General features: G+C 42.3%; 1 protein-coding gene across 4 annotated transcripts in view; it reads left to right on the top strand.

The window, feature by feature from the left end:
- Positions 1 to 6,114, top strand: part of RNF157 (ring finger protein 157) — a 102,511-nt gene extending 96,397 nt beyond the window's left edge. For 3 of the 4 annotated variants that reach the window (XM_020813233.3, XM_020813232.3, XM_020813234.3), the window contains one exon: positions 2,802 to 6,114. Coding sequence is in view for 2 of the 4 variants with exons in the window: in XM_020813232.3 (XP_020668891.1) it covers positions 2,802 to 2,932 (131 nt within the window). In the remaining 2 variants the exon portion in view is untranslated. The remainder of the gene's footprint in view (positions 1 to 2,801) is intronic. The other variant, XM_078386004.1, reaches the window with a different exon arrangement.
- Positions 6,115 to 12,243: the final 6,129 nt, after the last annotated feature.

Genomic DNA, 12,243 nt, shown 5'->3' on the forward strand with positions numbered 1-12,243 from the left:
TTTGAATACCTCCGGGGGGGGGGGAACAGTGGGCGAAGCCTGTTGCCCTCATGTTTCACATGTAGGTCTTAGAGAACTACTGTATCTGGCTGACCAGAGCACAAGACAAGATGCTGTACTTGGCAGGTCTTTCATATCATGCAACAGAGCTTTTCATTTATGTTCTTAATATGTTCTCAACTAGCCCCACATGCAGAACCATCCAAAGTACAGTAAATGTAGCTATTAGTATCACCCAGAGGACCATAACAATATCACAACTCATCCTTCCAAAAAGTTCCTTTTTTTCTGACCAAAGCTTACTATTTCGAACATTGGAAAATATGTCCTTCCATCACATGGCACATTAATTGTTGTGGCTGGGCTAGGATTAATTACATAAATGTTGTGGTGGGATGTGGCAGTCAAGAAAGCTTATTCCAAGCTAGGTATCTTTAAAAAAGGGGATTGAAAATAAAGCAACCAACATTATAATGCCATTGTACAAAATGGTGGTAAGGTCGCACCTGGAGTATTGCATACAGTTCTGATCACTGCACCTCAAAAAAGACATCACGGAACTGGAAAAGGTGCAGAAGAGAGCGACTAAAATGATGACTGGGCTGGGGCACCTCCCTCATGAGGAAAGGCTACAGCATTTGGGGCTCTTCGGTCTAGAGAAAAGGTGCCTGAGGGGGGACATGATTGAGATGTATAAAATTCTGCAGAGGATGGATAAAGTGGATAGAGGGAAACTCTTTTCCCTCTCATGCAATACTAGATCCAGGGGACATCCACTCAAATTGAAAGTTGGTAGAGTGAGAACAGACAAAAGAAAATATTTCTTTACCCAGTGTGTTGTTAGTCTGTGGAACTCCTTGCCACAGGATGTGGTGATGGCATCTGGCCTAGATGCCTTTAAAAACAGATTGGACAGATTCCTGGAGGAAAAGTTCATCACAGGTTACAAGCCATGATGGGGATGTAAAATCTCCAGGCTTAAAAGGAAGGGGCCTCCAAATGCCAGGAGAGAGGTTTCTAGTTGTCTCAAGTGCTCCCAGAGGCATCTGGTGGGGCCTCTGTGAGATACAGGAAGCTGGACTAGATGGACCTTTGGCCTGATCCAGCAGGGCTCTTATGTTCTTATATTGTTTATAACATAATTGCTTATATACACTGCTCCCCAAGGCTTAGTTTCCTACCCACTCTCTTCTATTTATGTGAGCCTTTTTTATCTTAGTTTTTATTTATTTGGAGCCTGTGTGTTTCCCTGCTTTGAAGACTCTTGCAGAGTGCACCTCTTGACCAGAGCTTATTGTTAAAAAAACTGTTTTGCTATTTATTCCTTTCTTGTTCTCCTCCTTTCTCACTCATGTGCACAAACACACACATGATTTCTTAATGAAATCCTTGAAAAATGCATGAGATCTGGAGCTCTTTTGAAGAAGTTAATTGCCTTGTTAAGCATATTACTGTGCTGGAGGCGGGGAAGCTGTCTTTAGCTTCTTAAATGCAAATATAATGTCTTTGGGCCAAATCCAGTTAATGCACAGGGAAGACATCTTTAGTTGCTTTCTCTACTAAATGAAATACCCAGTTTATGCCCTGTGGCATTTCATGACCATGGTTTCCACTGAACTCAAACAAGATAGCTACTTTTCAGTTCACTTCATTAAAGTCAGTAACACAATTTACCACTTCACAGTGGTAGGGGCAGCAATACTTAAGGTATTTCTCACCCATGACTTGCACTGTAGGTAAATAACAGGGACGGTGTACTTGGTTAAAATTACCAAATTATCATACTTCTGAGGTCCAAGCAATACATTACAGAGAACCCATCATTAGCACTCGTCCTGTTAGTTCCATAGACTTGGTTCAGGCATTCCATGTTTAAGAAATCAGACTTGCAAATGTAACCTGTTTAACTCCAAAAAACTGACCATGAAACAAGCTATTTTGCAAACAGTGGGAGGTGAGAAAAGCTTTTTCTGTGGCAATCATGCACTTTCAACAGTTGAGAAATTTACTCTTTCTAATAATGTTCACTATGGCAGAACAGTGGCCCTATCCAGCATTGTTGTGGTTAAGCTCTTGGGCTCCTTGGCTGGAATCTAGATGACAGGTGGAGACTATTGAAGGGCTTCTAGACTGAGAAACCTTAAGGCTCCTTTTTGGCCTCAATCAACAACTCTTGATCTGACCAAAGGATTTGGGTCAAGGCAAGTACACAACTACAACATATAATTACAATGGAGTCTGAAAGATTTAAAGACACCATACAATGTACAGTATTTCTTTTAAATTTGGAAAACATTTGTACCCAAGTATTTTGTGTACCTGGAGAAATTTCCCCCCTGTTTGAAGCAGTAACAGTTGCCATATTCACACTGTATAAATGATCACCACAGGTAAACCAGGTAATCTGTGGGGGCCAAGCAAAAATGCCAGTCACAGGTACAGTATTTATGTCCCTTTTTTGTGATCATGGAGAACCTAAATGTGCTTTCTTTCTTTTCTTAAAAAAAAAAAAAGTAGTGGAAGGAAATATGGCAGTGCTCCACTGGTACAATTTAGTATGGGGAACAAAACTGTTTTACTTGATTGCAGGTGTACATAAATGTCAAGATTAGAGTTCAACAGAAACCTAAAACAAATACTGGAAAAATTGCAACTTATTTGTTAGCACTTCATTATGAAGAATGAATCTTAGTGCTGGGACGTACAGAATAATTTGTTTTCTCCTCCTTTGGCATCGGTTTTCTAGATTCTGTAACCTTTGGAGCTCTTATCAACTACATCTTTCGCTGCTTTTCTTATAGGTATACAGCCATCCCCTGACAATTCTCTGAACCCCAGCCAGATGCTGAGACGCCACTACTCCAGCAGTAGCATCAACCTGGAATATGATGAAGATATGCAATGCATGATGGGACATTTGTGCCCTCGATGATGTCACACTGATTTGGAGACAAAAGCACCACGACAACACATTTCCCTGGAACACTAAAGAAGCAAATAGCAGCAAATCTGCTGCAGTTAAACCCCACCAATTACTGTGGGCGATCACACACACACACACACACACACACAGACACACACACACACACAGACACACACACACACACACACACACACAAACACACACTCACTCCAAGTATTCTTAATGAATGGCCCGGTTCCCCATTTGGTATTCATTGTTAAACCGAATGCACAGTAAGAGTGGAGGAATGACATGAGCTGGATTTGATGGCTGATGCCTCCATCAACTTCTATTCCTTCAGCTCTGCACTCCCTTTTCCTTTGTAGATCTTTTCTTTATGGTGTATGATGATTGCCCAAATACTCATTTCACAATGCTGTGTCACCACCTATGCTTCTTAAGAGATGCATGTAGATCATGTATCCGTAACAGTATGATATGTGCACTGGACAGATTCATGCTTTCCACTGAATGGATTAGCCCAGCTACTATACCCCATTTGGAGAGAGTGGAAGATACATGTTTAACACCATCTAATGCCTGCAGTAGAGAAATTCTGGCTTTACCTTGGAATTCCTTTTCCTTCAAAACTGCCAGGAAAAATGTTCCAGGATCAGCTCAAAAGATAGTGTCTCTTCTCTAAAGTTCCTGAAGACCTGCGCTGCCCTCTGTTTTGAGACATAGCACCTATGGGCAGAACACAATACTCCATAAAGGTGACATGGTCTAGTGGGCCAAAGAATATTCCCTTTTAAATAAGAGATATCCAGCAGCTTTGTCTTAGTGTGAGGGAGGGAGAGATGATAGGTAGCCACCCACCTATCAGATACTTAACAAAGACAATTCTTTATGTGAACATTCACACATAGACACCCCAACCCTGCTTTCTACCAATTTGGGATCCTACTGTGACTCAAGAAGCGAGAGAAGCCATGCATGAAGTTGGACTTAGAAAAATGGACACAAAGAAGCTACAGGACACTTCTGTGTCCTATGATTGTAAGGTGGTAGTGTCTCTTTTTTTAATGGGATAGATTGCCCATTGCTTAAAATGCCTACTCCATTTATATGGGAAAAGCCCCTTAAAGGCATCATTAGAAACACATTTTTAGGATAGTTTCCTTGGTGAATGTATGGAAGTTATGCTGAAGCCATGGTTCCCAATCATTTTAACAACCAGTTGCAGTAAACAGCATTCTGTTTCGGGCTGGCACCCACGGCTGTATCTGTTATTATCTTCTGTGTTGCTTTTTCAATCTCCTTTCCCTCCCAGGCTACTTCCTGGCTATCTTGTGAATCACAAGCACTCTCTGTTGGGAACCCACTCCTTGAAAATACCTGCACTAAAACCAGTTGAATTGTGCCCATATTGGATTGTTAGTAGATTTCAGAAACCATGAAGATAAATATTATTTGACCAACTGCATCTGTTGTGGCATGGAGCAAATATCCTCCTGGTCCAATATTAGATTTTCTCCAGTGTTAGATTGCCCTTTTTTGTTTGCCTGTCTGGCAACAAGACTTTGCTGTATTCTCCTGTGGGTACCCTGCATTTCCAGTCTTTAGTACAACTTTACTGTAGAACAAAATCAACACTATAGCTGAGCAATAATCTATATCCATGCTACAAAGTGCTAATTCAGTGAGGAATTGCTTCAAGGTCTTGAAATGATGGCGGTAAAGAAATTCATTTTAGCTTGGATCCTCATTTCTATCTCATGCTTATAAGAAAAAGGAGTATCATATTGGTAACCAAATCTCTGCAAGAAAGGTGTTCACTGGGAACACAACATTGACTTCCCAAGACTTTTTGTGTGGTCTCTCTGTTCTTCCAGAGGAGGAGAGTAGGTCACACCTTGCCTTGCTCTGCATAAACTGGCCCTCATCTTCAAGGGGAAAGACTTTGGTCTTCTCAGGTCTTCCTTACTGTATGTGGTCAATCAAAAACAGTGTGCATTGTCTCCTTCAGACTACCATTCTCTTACCCACTCTATTTTGACTTCAAAAGGGGAAAGGAGGAGAATGATTATCAATAGCCCTGGACACCAAGTTGGGCTGGAGAACACAAAGAATGTTTTAAAATGAAAAGTGGTTTGGAAGACACATCACTTCCCTTGTGTATTTATTTTATTGCAACCACCGTCAGCTGGTGGAGCATATTTTTGTTGTTTGTTTATAAGATACAAAGAGACAAGTACCTGTATACATAAATTGTATCTTGTCTTGTGAAACAACTATTAAATGGCCTTGGCCTTCCTATTACTGACTCTGACCATCCTGATAAACTGCAAACAAACAAACCAAGATCTCGAATTACAACCCTCAACTTGCCAATGATCGCACTGAGGAGTGTCCGGCATGGAGTCTCGAAATGACTGTTTTGTGTTGGAATCCTCACAAAGTTCAATGAAGTTGGTGAGCACCAGAAAACCTCGCTGCATCATGAGCTTTAGTAACTCAAGCTCTCCTCATCCACCTTTCCTGGAAAGAGTCTCTTCCAGGATCCATGCGTTTTCTCAAGGTTACCTCAGCACTTTTAGTAAGTAGAGTGTTTCAGTAAGATGTCATCCAAATAGAAAATTGTTTAAGACAAGACCAGGGACTGGAGAAAGTGCTGGCGAGAAAATAGGATTGGCTTTGGCTCTACATGTGTCTTCTGCTCAGTTCTTCTAAACACCCCTAAGAAAAACATATTTGGATTTTTTTAAAAAACTGCCAGGAATTTCTCAAAACATGGCAATATTAGTGTGGTAGAGTGGGAATTGAGGTTATGTGTGCGGTTCCTTCCTGATAGGTTATTGAATACATCTAAGCAAGGCCATATGAAACATCTATTTCCTCTTGTATCCTTTTTTTCACTCTTCAGCAAAGGCCAAGTTGCATATACCCAGAGCTTTCGTTTTTACATAACCAGGAATTGCCAGATACAAAATGGTGCCCATAAATGTCAATCAGGCCATTTGAACAGGGAAGCAGTTTGAGCCCCACTCAGGACACCCATTAGGCTCTGTTCTGATGGGCACATACCACTGCTTGGGGGTACGGAGCCCTCCAGACACACTTGTGTACACCTCAATGGCAACAATGCAATACATGAAAATGTTTATGACTGCATGACTCTTTAAAGAGTGAATAAAGCCGTTTACAAGGGATTGTTAGCTACTGGCTGGAATTTATTTGTGGGTGCTATTTGTATGGGGGGAAATATGTATTCTCTTCACATTAGTATGGACAGTTCAGTTTGCAAAGAGCATATTGATATCCTGTGGGGTGTGGTGGGTAGAATGACAGAATCACACTCAGGAGACTTGGCTTTGAATTTCTGCTTGGAAATTTGCTGAAAGACTGCAACTGTTAAAAACCATTCCTTAGATACCCCACTTACCTTGAAAATCCTGTTATAATTGCTGTAAGTCAGTTCCTACTTGATGGAGAAGAGACTCCATTTTGGCCTCAACTAGAAGTGCAGCGGGGGGGGCATGACTGTGGCCCTTGAAATACTGCTGGACTCAAAAGCCCAGCTGCCCTAGCCAGCCTGGACAGTAGTTGCCCATTTCAGAACTAAATCAGACCAACAAAAAGAATCCTAAACATATTATCATTGCAATAGTAGGATGAACTTGTATGATTGTACACCATTACTCTGATAAAAAAAATCTGTCCTGAAAGGAAAAGAAATAACATTCCTAATGCTATTCATATCATGCCGGCTATGACTTCAGCAAAAACAGTGTTGTCATCAAGGAGATGGGAGAAGTGATACTTATAGGTCCTGTATATAATATAAAAGTGGTAAAAGTTTCATATGGAGTCATGCATCTCAGAAATAAAAGTAAATGTGGGCAAATTCAGAACTGTTCTTGGTGTCGCTTGAGACAAAAGCAGCTGAGGCCACTGGTGCTTTTTTGGAAGTTGCACTGAAACTTTGAAATCAGAAGATGGCATGCAAGAGCCAAGCACAATCCATTCCCCTAGAGAAAAGGAGGCGCTGCTTTCAGAATAAGACAGTCATACTTGCACAGATGAAAGGATTTAAAAGGGGCTGGGGAAGAGGCATGCAAGGGCGAAGATCTGTCAGTATTACATATAGGAGGTATGGGTGACAATAGAATCTTCTGCAAAAGTTGCTACCTAAGTTTGAATTTTACAACCCAAAGGTTGCATGTTTTCAATCAAGTACTGTGGAATTCTGTATTTTCCCCTTATGAGTAATTTGCATTTAATTTGCAGTGTAAGTGCATTTAGGTTTTAAAGTCAAAAGAGATACTCTGCTTCTGTCCCTTTCAATCCATTTGCTGAAATTTTGTTGTGCAGTTACACAAAAGGTGTAACTTTTAGCAGTGAACTGTCATAACTTAAGAAATTTCTGTAGGCATTACGTATCTGTTGCATACTGAGTCACCTTGACTCAGAGTGCAACAAACAGATAATGCCTGCAGAGATTCTTAAATGGCAATTTGATGCTTAGAGGTACATCTTTCACATAACTCTGGAATAGGTTAAGGCTGTTGTGTTAGTGACAGATCTATTCAAAATGTAAGAGCTCTGAATGATAGAGAATGTCTTTTATCTTCCCCTCTATCAGCAAAACATCAATACCTTATTTCTGAACTCATCGAAGTCTTAGCCAATGGCTCTTCCCTTATCACATTCAAACACATGCTGACACAAAATAGCATAACTAATATACCCAGTACTGCCAAACTGATGACATCTGATGGTATGGGTTTTGACCTCCCAGAAGTTCATCCAGACCCTTCCACTGTGTCCCCATGAGGCCGGGCCTTAGGGGGAGAGAAAGTTGGATATTGACCCAGAGCACCAAGCTTAGGCAGTGGGGTGAACTGAGGGAGGCACCAAAGTTGATTCAAGGACTTGCATTTTCTTAATGTACTCTTTGCAGTGAGCTACCAAAAATCAGAATTAATACAAATAATAAATAAAACCTGCTGAATGGCACAGTTCACTGCCACTGCTTACAAGGCCGCTTTTTGAACTTAGGGTTATACATTTTTTCTTTTATTTTCAAGCCTTATAGTAGTTAGAAAGAATATTCTGAGCAACATTCTGCCACGTATCTACATTAATTGCTTACACACACAGTTATTCACAAAGCATGTTACAATTAAAAACCACTTGTTCTGAAACCAGATCACCCTGCCCTCAGCAAAACAGCACACTGGTTGCTGTGATATAAGATGATCAAGGAGTGGTTTACCATCAGCACCCCAGAGTTTCTGTGGCTAACTGGGGATTTGAACCCAAGTTTCTCTTCAGCCCTAGGCCAACATTCTATCAACTACACCATACTGATTCCTGAAACAGTACAATAAAATAATCATAAAACACAAGTTACTGCCAGGGTGTTCTAGAAAGAAGGCTCTGATCACTACCAAAGAATGCCTCAATCAAAAACATCCCTCCCAATTCCTCCTAGGAAACTGTGTGTTATGTATGATTTTATTGAAATATCTGCATTTAGCATAATAGAGAGGAGGTATGCCCCCTGCAAAGCATTGATTGCCCAGCTCTTCTTATACTGTAAATATCTTTCACAGTAGCATGCTACATGGATATGGAAACAGTTAAAAGGATGAGTTGGAGAAGCAGGGCCACAGATGCCCTGTCATTTTTCTTCCTCGTCTGTAAAGGCTGGGACTCCATTATTCAAAAACCATGGATGCTATTTTTAAAAACTCTTGTGTTTGATAGTTTTCATGCAATAAAGTTTCACCCCATTTTTAATGATCCTGACAAGTTCACCAATTTTATATTGTATGTATTCGCAAAGGCTTTCATGGCCGGAATCTAATTGTTGTGGTGGGTTTTTTGGGCTCTTTGGCCGTGTTCTGAAGGTGGTTCTTCCTGACATTTCGCCAGCCGGCCACAGAGACTGGCAAAACGTCAGGAAGAACAACCTTCAGAACACGGCCAAAGAGCCCGAAAAACCCACCACAACGTTTACACTGTATGTCTCCCTCCTCTCTTCCTCTGGTACTTGTAACTGGGAAGATACTGTAATGTAGGAAAACTCATGCTCTAAGCTTACAAACATGTACGATAAATTTGTTAACATACACACACTCTTCACATTTTAGCCCCACACACTGCACTTCAGCTGAGGGTGACTGCAGGTCACAGTCAGCCTCAAGGCAATGTCTTGGTTGCCCTCTGGTGGAAAGGGAAATCATTCTCATGTTCAAAGTAGAGCCAAGGTAACAGATGGCCAAAAATACTGGTGGGAGGCCATAAGCCTTTGGCATCGTTGTCAATGGATGTGCAAGGTCAGAAGACCCTTTCAGGAGCCCTGGGGGTGGGTTCGGCAGGAAGGATTTGAAGAGGAAGGGGGGCCTGGGGTGGGCTTGCAAAGGGAGCTGGGTTCCTTGCTGCAAAAATAAGCCAATAAGATGCCCCTAATAATCTGGACAATTTGCTGAAATGCAGAGAACAAAGAAGAATCCAGATGCAAGTGGAAGGAAGGTTTTATTTCATGGAGGTCACTGCTTACACATTGGCAGTGCCTGCAGAAGAAGAACGAACCCATGTTTCTATGCTGCTGGGACCTTCCGCTCTGCAGAAACTCAGAAGGGTTCTGACCTTTAAGTCTTTAGCACCAACTTTCCAACCTAATCCTTTCCTGCTGCATTTCTCCCCCATTCGTTGTAAGCATTGGTCAGCTGAGCTTGCAGTTATAAATAAGGGGGATGAGGGTTCCACAGCTCCCCAGTCCCTAGGAATGCTCCTGTTCAGTAAGATGACACCCAGCTTCAGGCAGGAGCTTTATCCTGGTTTGTAGATGAGAATGATTTCAGGAAGGGCTGAGATGGAAGAAGGATTTTTGCTAGTGTTCTTTCCCATCCTCACAAAAACTTGCACTGGACCTTAGGAAAATAAGGAGCCAGATGCAAGCAGACCACTTGCTTCCAAGATAAGCATTGTGTTGCATTTTTAATCTGCCTTTCCTCCTATGAAGGCCTTAGGAATGAACCTCAACAGATGGGAAACCCTGACATCTGAGTGTTCAGCCTGGAGGCAGGCGGTGCAGCATGGCCTCTCCCAATTTGAAGAGACCCTTGTCCAGCAGGCCGAGGCAAAGAGGCAGTCCCAAAAGTAGCAAAATCAGGGAGCTGGACAGGGGACAGATTGGATTTGTCTTCAGTGTGGAAGGAATTGTCACTCTCGAATTGGCCTTCTCAGCCACACTAGACGCTGTTCCAAGTCCTCCATAAAGAGCATGTTACCATAGTCTCTTGAGACTGAAGGATGCCTAATCTAATCTAATCCTCCTATGAGCTCAAGACAGTAACCATGACTTTCCTTCTCTGCAGTTTGCACTCACAACAACCCTACAAGATAAGTTAGGTTGAGAGACAGCAACTGGCCTGAAGTCATCCAGTCAGTTTCATGGCTCAGTGCAGATCTGGAGACAGATTTTCCCTCCTTGCAATCCAACACTACTGTCTGCTATACCACACTGAGGCATGTGGCAGCCTTCTTCAGCTGAGAGGCGTAGAGATGTGCTGGGCTTCCACTCAATATTCTGAGTCAAACAGAGACAGTGCCCATGCCTGCTGGGCATGATGGGGACTGCAGTCCAATGTCTCTGAAAGGCACCAAGTTGGCCAAGATCGATATTTTATTTTTCCATAACAGGACTGGGAATCTGTAGCCCTCCAGAGGATTTTGGACACCAGTTCCCATCAGCCTGAGATAGCCCCATTCAGCAGCAAGAAGGGATAATAGGAATAATAGTGTATAAACACCTGGAGGGATGTGCATTTCTCATCCATGAGTCATACAATGCTTGGTGAGAGTTCTGGACAGTGGCCCAACTGTGCCATGAGGACAGAATGTTGGGATAAAAACCTGAGAGCCCATTTTTCTTCTGGCTACACCGACTACACTGTCAAGGACTGATGGGAAATTGAGTCCAACAGTATTTGGGGGAGCCGCACAGACCCTTCTGTGGTTTGAAGTGCTTTGGTGTCAAACAGGCCACCTGTTGCCAGTTTCTCTCTCATGCCCTACTCTTAAGAGCCTAGTTAGTAATGGAAGTTGTACAACAATTATTCCTTTGGTAGTTTACATAGATTATTCAGTGAGCTTCTTTGTGCAAATTTGAGTTAATAAATTATTCTGTCTTCCCTTCAAATCCCAACAGCACCTTATCCATTTCTTTACACACTTACTGCTAATGAAAGAATACTCACCATGTGTAACCCCTAATCTGTTGACAAATAAGGCAGCACCTTGTTAATGCTTTGCTAAGGAGAGAAATGTTTCAGTTTTGCAGTTTGTAATTCTAAACCCTTGAACATTTGCTAAGGAACAGGGCCATTTCTAACTGTGGCACTGGTGGTGTTGGGGTGGAGACAATGGGCTTTAAAATTATTAGAAAAGGAACAGTGCCAACATGATTTCCATTCCAGGACTGGCAGTGCAGGAGTGCAAACTATCGAAAGCACTCTTTCGTGCCCGTTCCACACCGCTGTGTGCAAGTGTGAGCCGTTGGCTGTGCCACAAACCCCTGCTGTTCTTTCCGGGCCTGGCTCCAAAGTGGGTAAACTGCCTTAAGAGAAGCATTGTCTGAAGCTTTTGTGAAGTCAGTGACATGTAAATGTCAGATGTACCAGAGAGAAGATAACTGAGTGCAGGACGTGAACTCTCTTTCTCCCCGTGTTGAAGCAATACTTATGGGAAGCTCTCGCCATTATACTTATTTATTACATTGGTATTTATTCTTGACATTTATGTTGATTAAGTTCAAGGCAGTGCTCCTCTCCTCAGCCCCATTTTACCTTACAGCAATCTGGTGAGGAAAGTTCTCCTGAGAACTGAGGACTGATGGGGGGGGGTCCCCCCATAATAAGCTTTGTGGCTGGGTGAACATGTCAGCTTGGGTCTTCCCGTGCTTTACTCATCATACATGGGTCCCCCATTCAGAACAGCAGTGAAGCAGCAGCAGCCTATGCGATGTGGTTGAAACCAAAACAGGGTTTTGAGAGGGTTGTTATGTAAAAAACCCCATGTTCTCCTCCCACCACTACACAGATTCTTGCTGTGTATTTCTTCTTGTCTCCTATCCTAGAGCAGGGAGTTTTTAAAAGCTATTTCTGAAGTGTAGAGAAGGTGACTGATTAACAGGGACTTTGGGACACTACCAGCCAGGTGTTATGATGTCACCACAGCAAAGCAGTGCAGAATAAACTCTGTACAATAAGATACCCCTCAGAGCATCAGCAAACTGGGAAAAGGTAAGGCCAGTTTTCCATGTGTAAAGC

This window comes from Pogona vitticeps, chromosome 2, assembly GCF_051106095.1.
Source record: "Pogona vitticeps strain Pit_001003342236 chromosome 2, PviZW2.1, whole genome shotgun sequence".
NCBI lineage: Eukaryota > Metazoa > Chordata > Lepidosauria > Squamata > Agamidae > Pogona > Pogona vitticeps.